General features: G+C 44.1%; 1 protein-coding gene across 1 annotated transcript; it reads right to left on the bottom strand.

Annotated features, from left to right (window-relative positions):
* Positions 1-17668: 17668 nt before the first annotated feature.
* Positions 17669-24185, bottom strand: LOC105358445 (serine-rich adhesin for platelets-like). The gene is made up of 5 exons (XM_023956169.1): positions 22906-24185; positions 22404-22505; positions 22133-22300; positions 21904-22020; positions 17669-21707 (listed from the first exon to the last, which is right to left on the bottom strand). Exons 1-5 carry the CDS (start codon positions 22952-22954, stop codon positions 17992-17994), a joined length of 4152 nt encoding a protein of 1383 aa, XP_023811937.1. The 5' UTR covers positions 22955-24185; the 3' UTR covers positions 17669-17991.
* Between the last annotated feature and the right edge of the window lie 1383 nt (positions 24186-25568).

The raw sequence follows: 25568 nt of genomic DNA, 5'->3' as shown, positions 1-25568 counted from the left end.
ATGTGTGCATCGACCATTTATATTGTCGCAGCTTAAATTTGGTGTTGACTGATTGTGTCTGAGCTTTCAAACAAGCCATTTCCCATTCATCTTCAGAGATGTCTTCTGATATGTTGATTTTCCACACTTCTAGCTTTTGTAAGGAAGATTCTTTTGAATGTGTTAAAAGCAGACTGTAAAACAAAGAAATCTGACCTTTTTCCTCTATGCAAGATTTTATTAATTCTTCAATTTTTGAGAGTGGAGGTAAGGAAAGTTGTTTCTGTGTGGAATAAATGAAGTGTTTTAACTGTAAAAACTTAAAGAAATGTTTTCTTGAGACATTATATTTCTCACACAGCTGACTAAATGACATTAGGTTGTTGGATGAGTAGAGGTCTGAAATTTTTTTAATACTCTTGGTGAACCATATCTTAAATCCACCATCTGCTCTGCCAGGTAGAAAGTTATTATTACCCCAGATAGGTGAGAATTGTGACAACACCGGTGTATCTCCAACATATTTATGTGAAAAGTTCCATATCTTAATTGAATTTTTGAGAAAAGGGTTCTTTGTTTGCCTAATTAGCTTTGTAGGGCTAGCTGAATGTGAATATAAATTGAGAGGAAGCTCAGATGTTGTATTTTGTTCAATAGTAACCCAGGATAGAGGGGGGAGCCCTGAAAAATAGTACATGGTTAACCTTAATTGGGCTGACCAATAATATAGTTTTAAATCCCAGAGTTGGAGTCCTCCTTGTTTGTATGGTAAACACAGTTGTTGTGGTTCCGTGGGCGTGCCTCCGCAGTGACTACTGCTCTCATCATCTCGTCACCTGCAGCTCATATCAGAGATTATTTATTCAGAGAAGGAGCCGTCGGCAAACGCCAGATTATTGTGCCTCATGAGTGAAAATCTGCCAGCCCGTGTATTTGCCTCCCTGTCTGTCAGCAAACTCCGCCAGTCTGCTCATCTGCCTTCCTGCCTGTTTGCTCACCTGCCTGCCTGTTCTCCTCCCCTCCATTCATCCCCTCTACCACATAATATTAAAACCCAGTTCGCCACTCCATTTTTGTGTCTGCGCTTGGATTCTGCAAAGCTCCTCCGGTTTCACAACAACAGTAGCTTTGTTTTTAGTCTGGCTTTTTTGTAATTCCAAATGAATTGATTAAACAAATTATTAATGCATTGAAAAAAGGTGTCTGGTATAGGAAGTGGTAAAGCCTGAAAAAGATATAAAAACTTAGGTAAAACAAGCATTTTGATTATATTTATAATCCACGGGCAATCAGTGATATGGGCATTTGAGTCCATCTGTTCAACATCTCACGCACTTTGTCCACCAAGGGATCATAGTTTAAAGAAATCAAATGTGTCAAATCAGGGCAAATTTTAATCCCTAAATATGTAAATCCTTCATTTGCCATTGCAAATGGTGAATCCAGAGTTGGGTTCGTTCTTTCATTTTTATCTAGAAGCATTAATGCGGATTTAGCATTGTTTATTTTATACCCTGATATAATTCCGAATGATTCAATTAGATTAATTAATTGGGGAATGGAATCTTTCAGGTTTGTCAAAAATAGAATTATGTCATCGGCATATAAGGCTATACGATGTTCGGTTTCACAGATTTTTACACCTGTAATTTTGTTATGAGACCTTATGGCCATAGCCAGAGGCTCAATAGCCAAAACAAACAGTAGAGGTGACAGTGGACATCCTTGTCTAGTTGAGGAGTAAATGGTTTGGAGATATTATTATTTGTCAATATCTCAGCAGTTGGATCAGAGCCTATCAAGCTTATAGGTCGAAAAGATGACCATTCATTTGGTGGTTTATTAGGTTTTAAAATTAACGTTATTGATGCAAGTCTCAGGGATGGAGGCAAAATATCTTTAGTGTATGATTCGTCTTACATTGCCAATAGAGGGGCCAAAAGTTTGTCTCCAAATTTTTTGTAAAATTCAATGGGGAAGCCATCTGGTCCTGGAGCCTTACCACTGCATGTTTTGGATCGCCTCAAAGATTTCTTTTGTAGTTAAATCACATTCCAGTTCCTGTTGTTGATTTTTTGATAATGTTTGGAATTTCAACTTATTTAAAAATGAGTTTTGATTTTGCCAATTATTTAAACATTCAGAAGTATATAGTAGCTCATAAAAGCTCCTAAATGTGTTATTAATCTCTGCTGGATTTGTACTGATGTCACCTCCAGATGTTTTGATGCTGTTGGTGGCTCTGTCCGATTGTAGTTTCCTAATTCGCCACGCCAATAGTTTTCCACATTTTTCCCCTTGATCATAATAAGATTGTTTTAGCCACATTAAATGTTTCGCAACTTTGTCCGTGGACAATTTATTGTATTTTACTCTTAGAATTTGTGCCAGATTATTGTGCCTCATGAGTGAAAATCTGTCAGCCCCTGTATTTGCCTCCCTGTCTGTCAGCAAACTCCGCCAGTCTGCTCATCTGCCTTCCTGTTCTCCTCCCCTCCATTCATCCCCTCTGCCACATAACATTAAAACCCAGTTCGCCACTCCATTTTGTGTCCGCGCTTGGATTCTGCAAACCTCCTCCGGTTTCACAACAGAATAATCTGGCCATTAATGGATCCAGCGGACACCGACCCGATTTCCTCCTTGGCTCCCTGTCATCCACCTGCTATTCCTCCCTCTCATACGGACTTATTACGCCACGCGCAAATGATCCAAAATCTGGATTCAACGCCATCCTCGCTCAACTGTCTCAGCTCACCCAGCAATTCTCCCTCCAAGCTGTCGGCGCAGCGCAACCCGCGACGCAAGTCGCGGCAGCCCCGCCCTCCTCTGCTTCTCCAGCGAACCCCATGGAGGCGGTTCGGAAAAAACATTTCCCAGATCCCAAACCATACGCCGGGGACCTGGGTAAGTGCAGGGGTTTCTTTCTTCAATGTGTGTTGATTTTTGAACAAAAAACCCTCACTTATGCCAGTGACAGAGCCAAAGTGTCATACATCATCGGTCTCCTCGACGGGAAGACGTTGCAGTAGGCGGAGTCCTCATTTGATCGACACGGCTTTAGTCAACTCTCCTATGCTGCTTTTGTGGAAGAACTGAGACGTGTATTTGACCACCCAGTGAGAGGAAGTGACCCCATCAGGCAAATTATGACCATCAGACAAGAAGCCAGGAGCGTAGCTGAGTACTCTGTGGACTTCCAGACTGTGGCTGCAGAACTAGGCTGAAATGGATAGGCCCTACAGGCGATGTTCCTCAACGGCCTTAATGGGCAGTTAAAAGATGAGCTGGCAACTAGAGATCCTCTCACAACTCTGAACGAGTTAATCTCCCTAGCCATTAGGTTGGACAGCCGGCTGAGAGATCGAGCAAGAGAACGAGGACCCAGTCTCCGGTCCATGCCCTCTCCAAATCCTCCATCTCCACTCCCATTTATTCAAAGTGCTAGCCCTCCGCCTGAGGAGCCCATGCAACTGGGTCGAGCTCGCCTCTCTGCAGAGGAACGTCAGCGACGGATCTCCACCGGTGCATGCCTCTACTGTGGGACCTCTGGACATGTCATTGCCACCTGTCCTATCCGGCCAAAAGACGGAGGCCGTCAGTAGCAGTGGGAGTATTGACGGCCACAACACCTTCTGCTAACATTCCCCACTCTAGAACCATTCTCACAGCTACGTTGTGTGTTGGTCGGTGCTCTTTTCCAGTCCAGGCGTTAGTGGACTCAGGAGCAGAGGCAAATTTCCTCAACCACACAATGGCATCCCAGGTTGGTCTTTCACTAGAGACTCTCCCTTCTCCCATTGTTACCTGGGCTTTGGATGGACGGGTCCTGTACCGGATTACTGAACGCTCTGCCCCAGTCAAGCTCTCCATCTCCGGTAACCACCATGAACAGCTCCAGTTTCTGATTGTCACCTCCCCCGATTCTCCAGTTATCCTTGGGCATCCGTGGTTGTCTCTGCATAACCCCCACATTGACTGGACGTCTGGAAGCATTCTGAATTGGGGCCGTTCCTGCCATTCCTCTTGCCTCCGCTCTGCTGTTCCCCCAGGACCTCCAACTTCTCCCCCTCCTGCTCCACCTGATCTGTCAGCAATTCCAGAGGTGTACCATGACCTCAGTGAGGTTTTCAGAAAGGACTTGGCTCTCTCACTTCCGCCGCATCGCCCATATGATTGTGCAATCAATCTTCTGCCTGGTGCTCTCTTGCCTACCAGCCGTCTTTATAATCTGCAGAGACCCGAGACTGAAGCCATGGAGGGCTACCTAACCGATTCTTTAGCTGCTGGGATTATTAGACCTTCTTCCTCACCCGTGGGGGCTGGTTTCTTCCTCGTTTTCAAGAAGGATGGCTCTCTTCGCCCCTGTGTGGACTACCGAGGGTTGAATAATATCACAGTCAAAAATAAATATCCTCTACCCCTAATGGAGTCTGCTTTTAACACCCTTCAGGAGGCTACAGTGTTTTCCAAACTAGATCTGGGAAACGCCTACCATCTTGTAAGAATGAGGGAGGGGGATGAGTGGAAGACGGCCTTCAACACCCCATTGTTGCATTTTGAATATTTGGTTATGCCATTTGGCCTTTGCAATGCCCCTGCAGTCTTCCAAGCCCTTGTCAACGAGGTTGTACGGGATTTTCTTAACCGGTTTGTGTTGGTTTATTTGGATGACATCCTCATTATCTCCCCCACTGTTACAGAGCATATACAACACGTCCGGCAGGTGCTACAACGACTTCTGGAGAACAGATTATTTGTCAAAGCAGAGAAATGTGAGTTCCACAATGGTTCCATTTCCTTCCTTGGTTATATTATTGAGCGTGTTAGAGCCATTTTAAACATTCGAAGGCGTTGGTACTGATATGTAGGTCAACTTTGGAGCCCAGCTGTTCTATTGGCTGAAGAGGTATAACGTAGGTGAGTAGGTTGGTTTTGGGCATTAGCAAAGCTGGAGAGCTAGAGAGCGCACTAGTTTTTGACCGTACTAAAAGTTCCCCTGTTTATATGTTTTTGTAGTTACATTTTTGTAACAAGCTTTTTTGGGAATTAAACATTCAAAACGAAAATATTGGACTGTGGAAGTTCATTAACGAAAGACGCATCAACTATAAGTTCTGACTCTACAGCTTAAGTGTGTATTTCAGAAATTAGACGGATCCACACTTACAGAGCACAAACAGATCAAAGCAGACCCAGAGAAAGTTAGAGCGGTAATGGAATGGCCAACACCTACCTCTGTGAAGCAGCTCCAGCGTTTCCTGGGGTTGCAAACTTTTACCGCCGTTTCATCCGCAATTACAGTCGCACCCGACTAACCTCTCCTTCTGTTCCGTTCCAGTGGTCGGAGGAAGTGGCCACGACCTTCAACACCCTAAAGGAACGCTTCACCTCAGCCCCAGTACTCAGGCACCCTGACCCCAATCTCCAATTCATCGTGGAGGTGGACGCCTCAGACACAGGGATTGGTGCTGTGCTGTCACAGCGATCTCCGTAAACTCAGAAGTTACACCCTTGTGCTTTCTTTTCTCGGAGATTAAGCTCAGCTGAGCGTAACTACCATTTGGGAGACAGGGAGCTGTTGGCAGTGAAGCAGGCACTAGAACACTTGAGACATTGGCTGGAGGGAACCAAGTTGCCTTTTGTCATCTGGACCGACCATAAAAACCTGGTGTATTTGCACTCAGCCAAACAACTAAATCCCTGTCAGAGGCGCTGGTCTCTGTTCTTCACCCGTTTCAATTTCATCCTGTCCTATAGACCTGGCTCTAAGAATCGGAAACCTGACTCTCTTTCCCGGCAGTTCGCTCCTGATGAGATGCCCTCTCCTGAGCCCATCCTCCCTTCTTCCTGTGTTCTGGCTGCAGTCTCATGGGAGGTGGAATCCAAAGTGCGGGAGGCCCAACAACATCACCCGGACCCAGGTACAGGTCCTCCTAATCGCCTTTTTGTAGCTGATGCTGTCCGATCACAGGTCATCCAGTGGGGGCATTGCTCACGCCGGACCTGCCATCCTGGTGGAGCTCGTACTGTTTCCCTGTTAAAACTTCCATTCTGGTGGCCAACCATGACTTAGGACGTGCAGGAGTACGTTGCTGCATGTCCAACCTGTGCACGCAACAAAGCTTCACACCAACCCCCTGCTGGTCTGCTTTGTCCCCTGCCTGTGCCTTCCCGGCCCTGGTCCCATGTGGCTCTGGATATTGTTACTGGTCTACCCTCTTTTCGAGGTAACATCACTATCCTCACGGTAGTAGACCGTTTTTCCAAAGCAGTCCACTACATTGCTCTTCCTCAGCTCCCTTCTGCCACTGAGACTGCCAAGCTCCTCGTCCAACATGTTTTTCGCCTCCATGGGCTTCCCACAGACATAGTGTCTGACAGAGGGCCACAGTTTACCTCTCAAGTCTGGAAGGCTTTCTGCCGCTCCATTGGTGCCACTGTAAGTTTGTCTTCAGGTTTTCATCCCCAAACCAATGGCCAGGCTGAGAGGGCAAACCAAGATCTCGAGACGGCTTTGCGGTGTGTGGCAGAAGCAAACCCCTCGTCATGGAGTGACCATCTAGACTGGGTGGAGTATTCCCACAATTCACCAGTCAGTTCTGCAACCAGTCTGTCCCCTTTTGAATGCTCCCTAGGGTTCCAGCCACCACTGTTTCCTGCCCAAGAGGAGGAAGTTGCAGTTCCGTCTGTTCAGGCTAACATCCGGAGGTGTCGTCGGGTTTGGAGCATGGCCCGTCGTGCCCTGCTTCGTGCTAAGGATCGCAGCTGTCGCATAGCTGATGCTAAGAGGTCCTCTGCTCCAACCTACCATCCTGGCCAGAAGGTTTGGCTCTCTTCAATCAACATCCCTCTGCGTACGGAGTCCAGGAAGTTATCTCCTCGCTATCTTGGCCCGTTTGAGGTCCTGGCGGTGATTAATCTTTCTGCAGTTAAGTTGAAGCTGCCTCCGTTTTAGAAGGTCCATCCAGTTTTCCATGTGTCCCATTATCAAACCGGTCTGTTCGAGTGAGCTGGTCCCTCCGGCCGTCCCCCCTCCTCCCGCCCGGTTGGTGGCGGGTCGCCCTGCCTACTCTGTCCGGCACCTGCTGGATGTGCGTCGGCGTGGTCGGGGGCTCCAGTTTCTAGTCACTGGGAGGGTTACGGCCCTGAGGAACATGCCTGGGTGCCCCGCTCCTTTATTCTGGACGCCTCTGTCATCCGGGATCTGCGCCGTCGTCGTCCTGAGCGGTTTCAGTCGTCCGGTGGCTCCCGTTGAGGGGGGGGGGGTACTGTTGTGGTTCCGTGGGCGTCCCTCCGCAGTAACTACTCCTCACCTGCTCCTTATCATCTCGTCACCTGCAGCTCATATCAGAGATTATTTATTCAGAGAAGGAGCCGTCGGCAAACGCCAGATTATTGTGCCTCATGAGTGAAAATCTGCCAGCCCGTGTATTTGCCTCCCTGTCTGTCAGCAAACTCCGCCAGTCTGCTCATCTGCCTTCCTGCCTGTCTGCTCACCTGCCTGCCTGTTCTCCTCCCCTCCATTCATCCCCTCTACCACATAATATTAAAACCCAGTTCGCCACTCCATTTTTGTGTCTGCGCTTGGATTCTGCAAAGCTCCTCCGGTTTCACAACAACAGTAGCTTTGTTTTTAGTCTGGCTTTTTTGTAATTCCAAATGAATTGATTAAACAAATTATTAATGCATTGAAAAAAGGTGTCTGGTATAGGAAGTGGTAAAGCCTGAAAAAGATATAAAAACTTAGGTAAAACAAGCATTTTGATTATATTTATAATCCACGGGCAATCAGTGATATGGGCATTTGAGTCCATCTGTTCAACATCTCACGCACTTTGTCCACCAAGGGATCATAGTTTAAAGAAATCAAATGTGTCAAATCAGGGCAAATTTTAATCCCTAAATATGTAAATCCTTCATTTGCCATTGCAAATGGTGAATCCAGAGTTGGGTTCGTTCTTTCATTTTTATCTAGAAGCATTAATGCGGATTTAGCATTGTTTATTTTATACCCTGATATAATTCCGAATGATTCAATTAGATTAATTAATTGGGGAATGGAATCTTTCAGGTTTGTCAAAAATAGAATTATGTCATCGGCATATAAGGCTATACGATGTTCGGTTTCACAGATTTTTACACCTGTAATTTTGTTATGAGACCTTATGGCCATAGCCAGAGGCTCAATAGCCAAAACAAACAGTAGAGGTGACAGTGGACATCCTTGTCTAGTTGAGGAGTAAATGGTTTGGAGATATTATTATTTGTCAATATCTCAGCAGTTGGATCAGAGCCTATCAAGCTTATAGGTCGAAAAGATGACCATTCATTTGGTGGTTTATTAGGTTTTAAAAAATTAACGTTATTGATGCAAGTCTCAGGGATGGAGGCAAAATATCTTTAGTGTATGATTCGTCTTACATTGCCAATAGAGGGGCCAAAAGTTTGTCTCCAAATTTTTTGTAAAATTCAATGGGGAAGCCATCTGGTCCTGGAGCCTTACCACTGCATGTTTTGGATCGCCTCAAAGATTTCTTTTGTAGTTAAATCACATTCCAGTTCCTGTTGTTGATTTTTTGATAATGTTTGGAATTTCAACTTATTTAAAAATGAGTTTTGATTTTGCCAATTATTTAAACATTCAGAAGTATATAGTAGCTCATAAAAGCTCCTAAATGTGTTATTAATCTCTGCTGGATTTGTACTGATGTCACCTCCAGATGTTTTGATGCTGTTGGTGGCTCTGTCCGATTGTAGTTTCCTAATTCGCCACGCCAATAGTTTTCCACATTTTTCCCCTTGATCATAATAAGATTGTTTTAGCCACATTAAATGTTTCGCAACTTTGTCCGTGGACAATTTATTGTATTTTACTCTTAGAATTTGTATTTCTTTGGCCTTATCTTGACTATAATTACAGTATAATTCTTGTTCCAGCAATCTAATTTGTCGCTCAACTGTTTCCATTTCTATTTGTTGTCTTTTTTTTTTGGATTTTGTGAAGCTGATAATTTCTCCTCGAATGTATGCTTTAAACGCCTCCCATCGAGTACATGCGTCAGTTTGGTCACGGTTAAATTCAAAGTAAGTATTTATGCATTTTTCCATGAATAGGGTAAATTGTGTGTCCTGTAACAGCTCAACAGGAAATTTCCATCGATTACAGTTATAAATTAAAGAATCTACATGGAGTTCCATTGATACAGCAGCATGATCACTTATGACAATGCTATCATACCAGGACTTATTAATCGCTGTCATAAGTCCACAAGATATCAGAAAATAGTCGATTCGAGAGTGTGTGCCATGGGTACTAGAAAAACAGGAGAATTCAGTTGTATCTGGATGTTGTTTTCTCCATATCTCAACCAAATCCAAGTCCCTACATGTTTGCAAAAGTATTTTTCTGGTCTGTACATGGGTTGAATCAAGTTTAGTGGAGCGATCCTTTGCTGGTTCTAACATACAGTTAAAATCCCCACCAATAATATACATACCTTCCAAAGCAGATAGAGTAAGGAAAAAATGTTGAAAAATGCTGGATTGTCAATATTTGGGCCATAGATGCTAACTAGATTTAATCTATGTGTTGTTATGCTACCTTGGACAATAGCATATCGTCCATATTTGTCATAAATTACATTCATAATTTGAAAGGGCAGTGACTTATGGATAAGAATAGCCACTCCTCTAGCATAATTAGTATATGGTGCACAAAAAATCTTTCCAGGCCAATATTTTTTTAATCTGTCAACTTCTGCTGCTCTCAAGTGTATCTCCTGTAAGGATTGATTCTATTGAAAACTTGTTTAGTTTTGGTCATTTCTCTTAACCCCCTAACATTCCAGATGGTGATTTTTATTTTAGACATAGTTAAGTTTAAGTTTTACGGACAGGAAAAGAAAAAACATTTTCCGAATCTCTGCTAATATACAAACTTTAAGGAACACTGCTGATGTAATACAAAAAAAAAAATGAACGGAAAAAAATGAGAGGAAAACAGAAAACAAAACACACACACATTGCCAGGCGTAGAACGCCGCCCCCTCCCCACTCTCCCCGCACTTCCCAGCATGAAGCGCTTTGAACTTGAATATTGTCCCCGTGTGACCCCAGTTTCCTCGGAGAACTTGTGTATCACTGATCCACATTAACATGAGGAGCAGTTAATCCACCCGAGTCTAAACGTCCGTCTCCCTCCATCATCAGCCATGCACGTTACGTTACAGTTAGTTAACTCTCCCGAACATGTATATTTTAAATGAGTCTTTGGCAGCACCTCGTTTCTGGCTCCGTTAACAATTCATTTCAATTCAATTCAATTTTATTTGTATAGTCCAAAATCACAACAACAGTCGTCTCGATGGACTTCGAAGTAAAACATGAACTCAAAAGGATCACGAATACAAAGAGTTCAATAGGAAAATACTAAAATGAACTAACAAACTGTCTAAGCTATACAGGCATCCCTGCCCTTAGACCCCCCTTCGCGGTAAGGAAAAACTCCTAAAAAAAACTGATTCCGGAAAAAACGAAGAAACCTCAGGGGTGCCCACATGAAGGAGGGATCCTCCCCCAGGATGGACAAGCGATTTACCAGAACTCTTAGAGAAAATTATCATTAGTTCATAACAATTATCATCAGTTACCTGCGACCGCCGTGTAGAGCGCTTTTTATTTCTTTTGCTGGAGTTCACCGTGAAACTCTTCGGCCTCTCACGGAGATGAAAAGAGGTGGATCTTCCCGTGATGGACCACTCTCTTGCAGGGGTTCACGTGAAATCCACGGAATATTCCCATGTCAGTGAAAAGCTTTCTGGCCGTGTTGAACTCCCGCCGTTTGCGCATCGTTTCCGCGGAGAAATCCTGCACAAAGGCGAGGTTATTTCCATCATGCTGGATCTTCTTTTGTGATGAGAGACGGTAAACCATCTCCCAATCTTGAAACTTCCGAAATCGGATAAGGACAGCTCGGTGTCGGTTCGGTCCACCCGCCGCCAAGGTGCGGTGCGCCCTCTCCAGAACCAGCAACCTGTCCGGACCGAGTCCCAGCCATTTCGGTAGCATTTCCTGGATAAAATCGATTAGCGGCTGCGTTCCCTCGGAACCTTCTTTGAGACTAAACAAACGTAGATTCTTTCGCCTGCTACGGTTTTCTAGGTCGTCCGTCTTCATCTGCATGTCTGTCAGCTGTTTCGTGGCGGAGGCCAATCCCGCTGGCACCTTCTCGAGTTCCTCCTCCACCGCCGCCACTCTGTCTTCTGCTTCTTTTATGCGTTTAGTGTGCACCGAAACATCTCGCTTCACCTCAGCCACTTTCCCTTCCAAGGCCATTATAGCATTGGTAACTTCTCCAAGGATGCTGTTGATACCGTCCAGCTTGAGTCCAAACTCCGAGCGGAGTGACTTGAGCTCCGTTAACACATCTGCTCTGTTAGCCATTTTGCTGCTTTCGGCGTTCTTTGGCAATGCAGGTTTTTTTGCGGTCACGTGATCCTCGCGAGGAAACAGCTTTTTAACATAGTCCCTGATCTGGAAGAAACGGAAGAGATGTTGATTCGGGAGGTCATATTTCTTTGACAATTGTTCAAATGAGGAATAGACATTGTTTGTGTATAAGTCAGAGATTGATTTAATCCCATTCCTGTGCCATAGTTTAAATGACAGATCTGTTTGTTGGACGGATCGAATCTGCAGTTTTTGTAGACTGATGTGAGGACAGTAGAATTTATAAGGCTGAACTGTTTCCTGAATTGACTCCAGATTTTCAAAGAAGTGGACACCACTGGGCAGGTAACGCCGGGCCCAAAAGCCCGCAGAGGTCCAAGAGGACGGTTTGAGGAAGTGGGAACCGGCTCATAAGCCACTCGTCCTCGTTTGCCAGCAAGTCTCCTTGCTGTCTAAAGATGCGTTCACTCCGTATTCTTCCATTTGCCACATCTTCTAAGAGCGCCAGATCAGCCATTGTGCGTCATTCCGCATTGTGATGGGGCATTTTATTTCCCTCCATTTAATTACATCTGACAAGCTACAGATGTCGGTAATAATCGACGTGGAAATGGGAAATTGTTCTGCGTAAATGTAATTTCTTGTTGCTTTCTGAATGGTTGAGACATATGCCATACATTGTTTTATCAAAAATAAAACAAACTAAAGGCATATGCATGAATACCATAATTCTGTAGCTTATGAAGAAATGTTTTAATATGAAAATAACTTTCCCCAGTGGACAATTAATGCATCTGTCCGTCCGTCCGCACGCCCGCACCTATATCTGCTCCTCCAGACGGACACACTGACGAGAATATCAGTTTTGTACATTATTTCGTTCTGTTAACTATATTATTTATGAGGATGAATTGCACAACATGCCAATATTGCAGAACATATTTCATTTTTCTTTCTGCAAATAAGTGTTCATTTGAATTTCTGTTGTAATTTTCGTTTGATTTTTTTTTGTTTGTTTCACTGCTGATCGATCAAACGGGTGTTGGTGTAGCTGTTAATTGTCAGACTTGCTTTGTGAAGTCTTCATGTTATTTCTGAGAGGCAGTATTGTCATTTTCACTTTCACGTGTTTCTTCCATCTGCCGATGGTGTCGCCGTTTCTCATTTCACCCGTTTTTGTGCGTACGCCTGGGTCAGAGCGTGAAGGACCGCACATTTTCCCGTCAAGTTTGCTTTTTATAAATCTCAATTATTGCGTAGAGAGTGGCGTACGCCTTCTTTTGTGCGTACGCAACGTTTATAAATGAGGCCCCAGCTGCCTTACCACTTTGGAGTGAATTGATGGCCTCAGAGACTTCTGCCGTAGTGATGGGTTTACCTAAAATTTCAGCATCCTCATCAGTGACACGTGGAAAAGTAATTCTATAAAGCACAAGATCTGGAGAGTGTGGACACTCAGATGTATAAAGAGTAGAGTATAACTTCCCAAATGTCTCGTTTACACTAACTGGGTCTGTGATCGTCACACCCGCTGGAGATAATATTGCTGGAATAAGCCTAGAAGATGCCTCAGCCCTTGCCTGGTATGGAAGAAGCTTTCCCGCCTTGTCACCTGATTCGTAGAAACGTTGTCTGGATTTAAGTAGCAGCATTCTGACCTCCTTGGTAGAGATAAGATCAAGCTCTGTCTGTAGTGCGAGTCGTTTCTTATACAAGTCTGGATCAAAACTAGCAGCTAATAATTGGTCTGTGTCCTTGATGTCGTTCAAAAGTAAATTTGTACGTCATTAAGTTCAAAAAATAGAGTGAGTTGTGATTGTATAAACTCTTTATAGGATTCCTCTGCTAGGAGGACAGCATTGAACCTCCACTGGTTAAACAGGCGAGGCCAAGAGAGTATGGCCAGGTCAAGAGAAACCGGAGAATGGTCTGATATGGCAATACCGTGATAGTCGACAGAAACCAGATTAGACAGAAGTCGTACATCTAAAAGAAAAAAGTCAATACGAGAAAAGGTGCGATGAACATGAGAGAAGAATGAGAACGATTTTCCCCCTGGGAATTTATGCCTCCATGGGTCAGTAATACCGAACTGTTGAGAGAGAGTCGATAGCATTTTGGCTGCTCTAGTAGGAGGGGCAGAAGTGTTAGAAGATCGATCAAGCTGCGGATCCTGCACAAAATTAAAGTCACCACCCATGATTATATAGTGATTTTGGAGATCTGAAAAGGATGAAAAAATTTCGTCGTCCCAGTTAGGGCCGTAAACACAGATGAATAGAAAGGATGTTAGTTGAATCTTCCCAGAAACGATTACATATCTGCCATTCGGGTAAATAAATAATAAAAGGAAAATCCTTACGACAAATAATGGCTGCACCACGGGCCCTGGAATTAAATGTGGAGTGAAAGACTTCCCCCACCCAATGTTTTTTAAGTCGCACAACTTCCTTATTGAGCATGTGAGTTTCCTGGAGAAACTACATATCTCCCCTAAGGCGATTTAAATGGGTCATTACTCGCCCCAGTTTTGTAGCATTCCCCAGCGCCTTCACATTCCACGAAATAAGTCTGAATCTGTTATTCATGTTTAAAGAAGACATACCTCAAACATGATCTTTAAGTGCTGGGCGTGGACGTGGTAGGTCAGAAGAGCACGGCTGGTCTCTGTAAGGAAATTGAAGCTGCATTTTTTGACTCAAAATGAAAATGAAAAAGCAATCCACCAAAATTATTTTTCATTTTTGCATTTAATTTTTCGCATTAAGATCCAGGAATCCAGGTTTGAGCAGTCCAGGTCCAGCGGTTTGTGAACAGGACCCGGTTTTAGGTGATCTTAATGCGAAACATGCAGTGGAATGTTTCTTTAGTGCCCTCGCGAATCAGAAGCTGTGAATCGCAACCAAACTTCAGCGGCCGGACACACAGATCAATCAATCAATCAATCAATCAATCAATTTATTATTTGTATAGCACCTTTTAAGCAGAAGCAACCAAAGTGCTTAACATAAAATCACATAAAATCAGGGACAATATGATACAATAAAGAATCAATAAAAGCAATAAAACAATAAAACAGTAAAAAAATAAAAGAATAAAATTAACAAGCTGACCCACTAAATCCGCTCACCGGAGTTAAAAGCCTGGCTAAAAAGATGAGTTTTTAAAAGTGACTTAAAATCACTGACGGTGCTGGCTGACCTCACAGAGAAGGGGAGAGCATTCCAGAGTTTAGGACCTGCAACTGAAAAGGCTCTGTCTCCCCGAGTCACAAGCCGAGTCCTAGGAACCATTAAAAGCATTTGATCTTCAGATCTTAGGACTCGATATGGACGATACACATGTAACAGCTCAGAAAGATACAGAGGTGACAGACCATTCAAACATTTAAAAACCAAAAGTAAAATCTTAAAAGTGATCCTAAAGACACAGGCAGCCAGTGAAGAGAGCGTAAAAGTGGAGTAATATGCTCACAATGTCTGGTCCCTGTTAACAGGCAGGCCGCCGAATTCTGAACCAGCTGGAGACGGCGAGCAGAGACGGTCAATACCACTGTAGAGAGTTACAGTAGTCCAGTCTGGAGAAGATCAAGGCATGAATCACTTGCTCCACAGCATGCGGAGGTAGATATGGCTCAAATTTAAAATGTCTGTCAAGGTTTACCCCAAGATTCCTAATAAAAGGAGCATCTGAGGGGTCCAGGGGGCCAACAGCCCTACAGCAGCCTGTCAGCAGGTCAGTTTTTCCAAAAACGAACACCTCTGTCTTGTTTTTGTTCAGACAGATGAAGTTCAGCTCCATCCAGGATTTGATTTCCGCCAAGCACTTCTGTAAATTGCCAAGACCCTCCGCTCCTCCAGACTTTAAGGGAACATAGATCTGGATGTCATCGGCGTAGCAGTGGAAGGAAACATTATGTTTCCTAAAAATGGACCCCAGTGGCAGCAGATAGAGCGAGAATAAAAGAGGGCCTAAAACTGAGCCCTGGGGTACACCATGCTTGAGTGGAGCTTCTGGAGAAGAGTACTGTCCAACTTGGACAGAGAAACTCCTGCCACATAAATACGACTTGAACCAACAGAGTGCTCCAGTCTGGATAATAAAACACTGTGATCCACTGTGTCCAAAGCAGCAGAGAGATCTAAAAGTATTAAAACAGTGGAGGCCCCAGAATCCACAGCTAAAAGGTCATTACACACCCTGAGGAGAGCGGTTTCAGTGCTGTGACAGGATTTAAAACCAGACTGAAACTTCTCAGAGATATCATGTTTTGTTAGATGGTCCTGTAATTGAAAATAAACCACCTTCTCTAGAATTTTTGAAAGAAAAGACAACTTCAGGAGTCTGGGGGGAACACAGTCACCTGGGCAGGAGGAAGGCCTCAGGTGCTGAACTATCTCAGAAATCTCAGAGGAAGTGACAGACTCAAAGTGAAAGCAGTGACTTCATCGCCCCGCCCCCCCTCTGGAAAGGCTTTTCCTAAATGAATATTGAGACAAGATTCGCAGGGTGGATGTGAAAATGCAAATGCAATCCCCTCTTTGCATTTTAAGTATAAAATAAAAAAGCATTTCAAATATTGCATTTTCATTTTAATTTTGAGTGATTTGATGCAGCCACATTTTGAAAATGAAAAAGTATTTCTGTTAATCCATTTTAATTGTCAAATGAATTTTGCTACACATTTACCAGAAAACTTTTTGAAAATGAAATGTCAAATACCATTTTCATTATCATTTTAATCAAGTGACAGAATAAGCTGTGTTGAGGAAGGAAATGAAAAAGCATTTTGAAATATTACTCTTTCATTTTCATTTTGAGTCAAAAAATTCAGCTTCATTTTGAAAATGTGAAAACATTTCTGGATTTGACTTTTATTTTTAATTACGCTACAGAGTCGCTTCCATATTAAATATAGTAACCTGCTCTCTCCAGACGGACGTCTTCCCCTCTGCCTGTAGGATGGCGGTGGTGACGCCCCTTCTGAAGAAGGGTCATTTAGACCCAAAACTCTGGATAACTGGATAAAAATGTTAGGAAAACATCAGTCTGGTTTTAGGACAGAACAGAGACGGCTTTTTAAAGATCGTTAACGATCTTAGATTAAACTATGACTCTTAGAAACTTTCTGTTCTGGTGCTGCTGGATCTTAGTGTTGCTTTTGATCCAGTAGATCAACAGATTTTCTTAGACAGACTGAGGAGTCTAGTGGATCTCTCTGGAAATGTTCTGAAGTGCTTTTATTCTTACTTTACTGACCGACACTTTTATGTTAGTATGGATAAATGCTCTTTAGTTGTTGTGGGGTTCCCCAAGGCTCTATTTTAGGTCCAACACTTTTTAACTTCTATACGTTTCCTCTTGGGGAGGTCATCAGGAGACACGGCGTTGACTTTCACAGCTATGCTGATGATACACAGCTTTACATGGCTGTGTCTCCTGATGACCTTTAACCTGTTAACATTGTTTCAAAGAGTATTTTTGACGTAAAGTCGTGGATGGCAGAAAACCTCCTACAGCTCAACCAGGAATAAACTGAAGTTTTAATCATCGGTCCTGAAGACAAGAGAGAGATGATTTGAACACATCTTCAGAACTTGAAACCTTCTCAGTGTGTGAGAAACCTGGACGTTCTTTTTGACTCTGAGCTGAGATTCATGCCTCACATCAGGAACGTTGTGAAAACAGGATTTTATCATCTTATAAACATTGCCATAGTCCGCCCGTTCCTCTCTCTGGCAGAGGTGCTGATGTTTTCAAGGGCGACTGTGGGGCAGCGGTAGGGCAGTCGACCCATGATCGTAAGATTGCAGGTTCGATTCCCCCTCCTTGCACGTCCATGTCTTGAAGTGTCCTTGGGCAAGACACTGAACCCCACCTTGCCTCTGGTGGGAGGTTGGTGTCAGTGTTCAGCAGCGGAGCCGCCACCAGTGTGTGACTGTAAAGCGCTTTGGGCCTTGAAGGTAGAAAAGCGCTTTATAAGTATTTATAAGTATATATAAATATACGCCATTTACCATTTATTTTAGTCCTTTAGATATTTTAAATCCCTGCTCTCTGGTTTATCTTTGTCATGGTAGGGAGAACACGTCAATGTAAGGGGGGGGGGGGGGGGGGGTCATCTAAGATAGCACAAGGGTTAAACCTACAACTATTACAGAATTATTACTGTTCTTTAGAGTCCCAGGAGCCTCAGTTCAGGCCTCACAAGAAGAGCAAACCCATTTTAGTTTGAGGCATAAAACTTTATTTACAACTGGTTAAAAGACAATAAATAATGTGGAGAAATACAAAGAAATAAATATTTGATGAAAGGATTTAAAAAGCTTCTCTGACTTTAACCAATTAATATTAAATAACAGTTTGTTCCAACAACAAACAATAAATAGGAATGTTAAATAATAATGCAGGAACATCAAAAATATCTTCAAGTTTAGGTTCATACTGTGACCTTTTTCACATTTCTAGATTCCCATTGGTAACCAGATGTTCACGTTTGGTTTAGCATGAGAGAGAAATGCAACTTTCCCAACAAAACGGAGCTGAAACCTCCACGGTCAATTACAACATGAAGACCAGAAGACCAAGCAGGAGGTTGAAAACACACATTTGGACAGAAAGTCCAGAACTGCTGGTTGTTGACACCGTGGTTGATTGGGTTGTTCCAGCTCCAGTGGCACCGCTAGTTGCTGGGGCAACTGGTGCAGGGACGGCGGAGGTTGCTGAGGCTACTGGTGAAGGTTTGGTAGAAGCAGCTGTTGTTATTTCAACGGTAGTGAATGTTGATGTAGCAACTGTTGTGGCTTGAGGGAGAGTCGGGCTCGGTAATGCAACTGTTGTGGTTTCAGAGTTAGTGGAAGTTGATGTTGCAGAGATGTTGGAGGTCATTGTGGCAGCAGTTGATGGTGTGGCGGTTGATGTGGCAACTGTTGTTGCTTCAGAGATAGCGGAAGTTGATGCAGCAACTGTTGTTACTTCAGAGACCGCAGAAGTTGATGCAGCAATTTTTGTTGCTTCAGAGACCGCGGAAGTTGATGCAGCAATTTTTGTTGCTTCAGAGACCACGGAAGTTGATGCAGCAATTGTTGTTGCTTCGGACATAGCGGAAGTTGATTCAGCAACTGTTGTGGCTTTAGAGATAGCGGAAGTTGATGCAGCAACTGTTGTTACTTCAGAGACCGCAGAAGTTGATGCAGCAATTTTTGTTGCTTCAGAGACCGCTGAAGTTGATGCAGCAATTTTTGTTGCTTCAGAGACTGCGGAAGTTGATGCAGCAATTGTTGTTGCTTCAGAGATCGCGGAAGTTGATGCTGCAGCGGTTGATGTTGCCGAGATGGTGGAGGTCATTGCGGCAGCAGTTGATGGTGCGGGGGTTGATGTGGCAACTGTTGTGGCTTCAGAGTAAGTGGAAGTTGATGTAGCAACGGTTGTTGCTTCAGAAACAGTGGAGGTTGATGCAGCAACGGTTGTGGCTTCAGAGATAGGAGAAGTTGATGCAGCAACCGTTGTTGCTTCGGAGACAGCGAAACTTGATGCTGGAACTGTTGTGGCTTCAGAGACAGCGGAAGTTGATGCAGCAACTGTTGTTGCTTCGGAGACGGCGACAGTTGATGCAGCAATGGTTGTAGCTTCAGAGACAGTGGAAGTTGATCCAGCAACTGTTGTTGCTTCGGAGACAGCAAAAGTTGAGGCAGCAACTGTTGTGGCTTCAGAGACTGCGGAAGTTGATGCAGCAATGGTTGTGGCTTCAGCGGTAGCGGAAGTTGATGCAGCAACTGTTGTGGCTTCAGAGGTAGCGGAAGTTGATGCTGCAATGGTTGTGGCTTCAGAGGTAGCTGAAGTTGATGCAGCAACTGTTGTGGCTTCAGAGACAGCAGAAGTTGATGCAGAAACTGTTGTGGCTTCAGAGACAGCAGAAGTTGATGCTGCAATGGTTGTGGCTTCGGAGATAGCGGAAGTTGATGCAGCAACTGTTGTTGCTTCAGAGACAGCGGAAGTTGATGCAGCAACTGTTGTGGCTTCAGAGGTAGCGGAAGTTGATGCTGCAATGGTTGTGGCTTCAGAGGTAGCTGAAGTTGATGCAGCAACTGTTGTGGCTTCAGAGACAGCAGAAGTTGATGCAGCAACTGTTGTTGCTTCAGAGACAGCGGAAGTTGATGCAGAAACTGTTGTGGCTTCAGAGACAGCGGACGTTGATGCAGCAACTGTTGTTGGGTCAGAGCTTGTCAAGGTGGATGTAGCAACTGTTGTAACTTCATAGTTAGTGGAAGTTGATTTGCCACCTTTTGTTGCTTCAGAGATAGCGGAAGTTGACACAGCAACTGTTGTGGGGTCAGAGATGGTGGGCGGTGATACTGCCAGTGTTGTGGCTTCAGCGGTAGCGGAAGTTGATGCAGCAACTGTTGTGGCTTCAGAGGTAGCGGAAGTTGATGCTGCAATGGTTGTGGCTTCAGAGGTAGCTGAAGTTGATGCAGCAACTGTTGTGGCTTCAGAGAGAGCAGAAGTTGATGCAGAAACTGTTGTGGCTTCAGAGACAGCAGAAGTTGATGCTGCAATTGTTGTGGCATCAGAGACAGCGGAAGTTGATGCAGCAATGGTTGTGGCTTCGGAGATAGCGGAAGTTGATGCAGCAACTGTTGTTGCTTCAGAGACAGCGGAAGTTGATGCTGCATTGGTTGTGGCTTCAGAGGTAGCGGAAGTTGATGCAGCAACTGTTGTGCCATCAGAGAAAGCGGAAGTTGATGCAGCAACTATTGTTGCTTCAGAGACAGCAGAAGTTGATGCAGCAACTGTTGTTGCTTCAGAGACAGCGGAAGTTGATGCAGAAACTGTTGTGGCTTCAGAGACAGCGGACGTTGATGCAGCAACTGTTGTTGGGTCAGAGCTTGTCAAGGTGGATGTAGCAACTGTTGTAACTTCATAGTTAGTAGAAGTTGATTTGCCACCTTTTGTTGCTTCAGAGATAGCGGAAGTTGACACAGCAACTGTTGTGGGGTCAGAGATGGTGGGCGGTGATACTGCCAGTGTTGTGGCTTCAGAGATAGCGGAAGTTGATGCTGCAACTGTTGTGGCTCCAGAGATTGCGGAAGTTGATAATGCAGCAGTTGATGTTGCAGAGATGATGGAGGTTATTGCGGCAGCAGTCGATGGTGCGGCGGTTGATGCGGCAACTGTTGAGTTTTCTTTAGTTGTGGAGGTTGAGGCAGCAACTGTTGAGATTTCAGGTGTTGTGGAGGTGGATGCTGCAACTGTTGTAGTTTCTAATGTTGTCGAGGTTGATGCTGCAACTGTTGTAGCTTCTGGTGTTGTGAAAGTTGATGCAGCAACTGTTGACGTTTCAGAGCTGTTGAGGGTAGATGCTGCAACTGTTGAGACATTTTGTGTTGTGGAGGTTGATGGTGCAACTGCTGTGGTTTCCGGTGCTGTGGAGGTTGATGGTCCAACTGTTGGGGTTTCATAGATTGTGGAAGTTGATGCTGCAATTGTTGAGGTTTCTAGTGTTGTGGAAGATGATGGTGCAACTGTTGTAGTTTCTGGTGTTGTGGAGGTTGATGCTGCAACTGTTGAGGTTTGAGAGCTGGTGGAGGTTGATGCTGCAACTGTTGAGGTTTCAGTGGTTGTGGAGGTTGATGTTGCAACTGTTGAGGTTTCTGAGATTGCAAAGGTTGATGGTAAAACTGTTGTAGTTTCTGGTGTTGTGGAGGTTAATGCTGCAACTGTTGAGGTTTGAGAGCTGGTGGAGGTTGATGCTGCAACTGTTGTGGTTTCTTGTGTTGTGGAAGTTGATGGTGCAAATGTTGTAGTTTCTGGTGTTGTGGAGGTCGATGGTGCAACTGTTGAGGTTTCCGGTGCTGTGGAGGTTGATGGTGCAACTGTTGTGGTTTCTGGTGTTGTGGAGGTTGATGCCGCAACTGTTGAGGTTTCAGAGATTGCAGAGGTTGATGGTGCAACTGTTGTAGTTTCTGGTGTTGTGGAGGTTGATGGTGCAATTGTTGTGGTTTGAGAGCTTATGGAGGTTGATGCTGCAACTGTTGTGGTTTCAGAACTTGTGGAGGTTGATGAAGTTGCAGGTGCCGTAGCAGCAGTTGTGGTTGCTTGAGTAGTAGAAGTCGTTGGTTGAGCAGTTGTGGTTATGCTGGTTGCAGCGCTGCAAACTGGTCCAGCGGTGATGTCACCAACATTCTCCATGAAAGGCAGCTTCCCCAGGCCGGTTGCAGCTGCACATGTGTTTGGAGACACGCAGCCCAGAGCTGGATATGATGTGGAGCCGTTAGTCACTGTAGATCAACACAAGGAGGTTTAGTTCAGAATGTTGCAAACATGAACAATAAGGAAGCTGATCAAATCAAGTTCTTGCTAACACGTTTTGGAATCTCTGACTCATGAGTTCTCCTCAAACACAGAGGCTGATGATTATTCCAAAGCAGAAGAAGATTCTTGAGGTCAGACTCCTAAGTTGCCATGAAAACTCACAGGTTGCTTGGAAGCAGCTGGTCTGGTCTCCTGAACACTGGACTGTAGAGCTGCACTGAGAGGTGGGCGGGTCACAGCCGGGACACGTCAGGCCGTTAGCAGACGGAGGGGTAGGAACTGAAACCCAGTAAGAGATTTATTATCAACCAGACAAATGTGTAGAAGCTTCAGAGGAACATCCACATGTTTGGAAATCGGAGGTTTGCAGTAAAAAGCTGAGTGTCCGTACAAGCCAGGGTCTGGGAGTTGCAGTTGTCCGAGTTGCAGCACTGAGCCGATGCAATGGCACTGGAATAACCCAAGTTGACGGAAAAGGTTGCCGCTCCAGCCATGGGACAAAGAGAAGGAATAGCACAGTTCTTGTAGACTCGTGTTCCTGAAGCTCCAGGTGAAGAGGCTGCAGTCAAAGGACAGTTGGAGTTACTGATGGAAACCCCCCAGAACTTTCCAGAACAACATTCAGGCTTTCACTGTACGGTCATGAGAGGAGAAGAGCATACCTGTGATGGAAGCGGTTACACACAAGGTCCCTGAGCCGCAATTCTTACTAAATGTGGTTGAACATGCTGCGTCTGCACAGGCGTCACACTGAAGAGCAGCAGCTGCAGAGACAAAAAGATTTCAGTCCAGTCATGAATATGGATCCACTTTTCTGCAGGGATCCTTTCTGATCCGGTTGTTGTGTGTAATCATGACAATGAGCGATCCATTTGGAGTCAAGGACAAAAACGTTCAAGTTTCAAAGCTTTAGAATGGAGAGTTTCCTGTTGAACTTGAAACTTCTCATCTTTCAAATATTCTATTTGATCATTTCTAAGCGTTCTTTATCCCAGAGAAATCTATTTACCCTCACATTTCAAATGTTGGACTTCCTAAAGAGTTTTCTGCAGTTGAATCTTTGAATTGAACACAAACGAAGGGAAAACCTGGAAAGAGCTGCTCAGACGTCCCAGACGCTTCAAAGATCCCAAAGTGGGAGAGAAACAGGTGAATGTTGGTTACCTGAGCTGCAGAGCGCATAGATGAGAGTCAGAGAGAAGATCAGCTTCATCTTGATGCACAGGTGACTTCTGCCGGTTTGATGCTGCTGCTGAGCAGCTGCTCTGCTTTTATGCTGCTCAGGTGACCTCAGCTCTGGGTGTGTTGCTGTGCTACAGCGTCAAACCCGTGTTACCTCCTTTGTGAGCATCACAACAAGCAGGCACACCCTTCTGAACCGTCAACATCTATTTGTGGAATATTTAGCTCAGAGAACGGGGGAACGCCCCATGAATCACAGTCAATGGAGAGAAAGAACAAAAGCATTTCTATTGATTAGTAGCTTCAGGTAAACGGCGTGGGTGCGTTACGGGTCTGAAGATGACGTTCAAACACTAAAGTCCATTTCCTTCCTCATATCTGAGCATCACTTTGCTTATCTGGGTTTTGGTAACGGTAAAGGAAAATGTCAAGTCCTTTCTAAGGAACAGTTTCTTTTCCATTGCAGTCATGTTTTCATGCTGTGTTCATTGTGTGGGGGGGTCACAGGGTCAGTGGAGGGGGTCAACGGTTTGAATCTTGGTGGTTCCTTTTTTCCAGTTCGTTTTGAACTGTAAAGCTCTGAGAGCTGCTGAAAGCGTGGAAAGATGTTTGCATGAATAAAGGTGGACTTCTATGGAGGTTCTGTCAGTATTTCAGGAAAACGACGTCCTTATTGGTTCTACATGTGAGCAGCACATATTTGCTCCTGTTTCCAGGTGTTTCTTGTTGCTGCTGTGGTTTGTTGTGTGCAAACCTGGATGAGGAAAAAGGGAGAAACGTTCCGCTGAATGAGAAGCAGAGATGCTTTCCTGCGTCGGTGCGTCTTTTGACGCTACAGAAAGTGATTGACGTGGAGTGGAATGCTTCAAATTACGGGGCAACGCTGCGGCCTGTGTCACAGTCCTGCTGTTCTCCTGAGTCCACGTCAGGAATCTGGTCCGTTCACTTCTCTGCTGCAGGGCGGGGCGCGGCACGCTGTCCTCCCATCATGCAGCAGCTGGCCCTGAGCCAGTGAGAATTAATTAAACATGGTATTTTACCCCAGGCTGTATTATTTCTTTGTTAACAGTTCCTTGTTGAGCATAGCTACAGAAACACAGATCCACCCCATTACTATCAGTGATCACGCATCGGTATCCCTGACTCTTAAAAACAAAACTTCCCCACCTTCATTAAGGAGCTGGAGGTTCAATACATCGTTGCTCAGAGACCCTAACTTTATCGACTTCTTTGCTAAAGAATGGTCCTCATATCTTCAAAATAATGACCACCTAGGTATTTCCTCGTGCCTTTTATGGGATGCCGGGAAAGCAGTTATGAGAGGCAAAATAATCGCCTTCTGATCCCTCAAAAAAAGAAAAGAAAACTCTAAACTAGTGGATTTAGAGCAAAAAAATCAGAATTTTGGAGGAAACGTACAGCAACTCTCCGCATGAACAAACTCTACAACAAAGAAGGAAAGTAAGAATTGAATTAAATGAAATAACTCCTCAAAGAACACAGTTTTTATTACAGAGACTACGCTTGGAGAGGTTTGATCACAGTAATAAATCTGGGAAATATTTGGCAAGTCAACTCAAAATAAACAAAGAAAAGACAACTATTTCATCAGTCATAGACCTAACAGGAAACGCAACACATGATCCAGCTGCAATAAATTCAGTTTTTAAAAACTTTTACCAATCCCTCTACTCATCCCAAATTGATCCTTCTGACAAAGACATCAATAGTTTTCTCAATAGCATAGATTTGCCTAGACCAACAGAGGAACAAATCACAGCCCTGGAGTCCCCTTTTACTAAAGAAGAGCTACATAAAGCATTAACCAACATGCCTAGTAAAAAAGCCCCAGGACCAGACGGCTTCCCAGCAGAATTTTATAAAGAGTTTTGGCAAATTTTAGCTCTCATTTTTCTCAGAATGACAATAGAAATTAAGGACAACAATTCTCTACCTCCAAATATGAACTCTGCTAATATTATCTTACTTCTAAAACCTGGAAAAGATCCCACATCACCATCCAGCTATCGACCCATATCACTGATTAATGCAGATCTTAAAATAATCTGCAAAGCTTTGGCGGGAAGGCTAGAGAAGGTAGTTCCCTCTCTAATACATCCTGACCAAACAGGTTTTATAAAGGGTAGACATTCATCAACCAACATGCGCAGATTAATCAACCTCATAGATTATACAACTATCAACAACCGAGAAGCAACCATTTTGTCACTGGATGCAGAAAAGGCATTTGATCGGGTCAACTGGAAATTTTTAATAGCCACCCTGAACAAATTTGGCTTTGGAAAATCATTTATTAACTGGATTAAAATATTATATGCCTCTCCTAATGCTCGTATCAGAACAAATGATCAAACATCTCCAAGCTTTAATTTACAAAGAGGAACCAGACAAGGCTGTCCACTATCTCCGTCTTTATTTGCACTATTTATTGAACTTCTAGCTGCTGCTATTAGGCAAAGTCGAGACATTGAAGGCATTCAAACCAGAAATCTAGAAAACACAAAATAAGTCTTTATGCAGATGATGTTTTACTATTTACTCCAAATTCACAATCTTCCATCTGCCAAATCATCTCCCTAATTAATAGATTTTCCTCAGTTTCAGAATACTCCATAAACTGGTCT

Source organism: Oryzias latipes, chromosome 6 (assembly GCF_002234675.1).
Source record: "Oryzias latipes chromosome 6, ASM223467v1".
Taxonomy (NCBI): Eukaryota; Metazoa; Chordata; class Actinopteri; order Beloniformes; family Adrianichthyidae; genus Oryzias; species Oryzias latipes.
Note: the sequence above shows the minus strand (reverse complement) of the source record. Positions and strands in the feature narration are given on the sequence as shown.

Excerpts from the sequence above, each read along its gene's own strand:
- LOC105358445 (XM_023956169.1), bottom strand. The coding sequence starts at position 22,954 with ATGAAGCTGATCTTCTCTCTGACTCTCATCTATGCGCTCTGCAGCTCA. Across the intron at positions 22,506-22,905 it reads CTATGCGCTCTGCAGCTCAG|CTGCTGCTCTTCAGTGTGAC; the intron begins GTAACCAACATT and ends TTGTCTCTGCAG. Across the intron at positions 21,708-21,903 it reads CAGCTGCTTCCAAGCAACCT|TGACTAACGGCTCCACATCA; the intron begins GTGAGTTTTCAT and ends GTTGATCTACAG.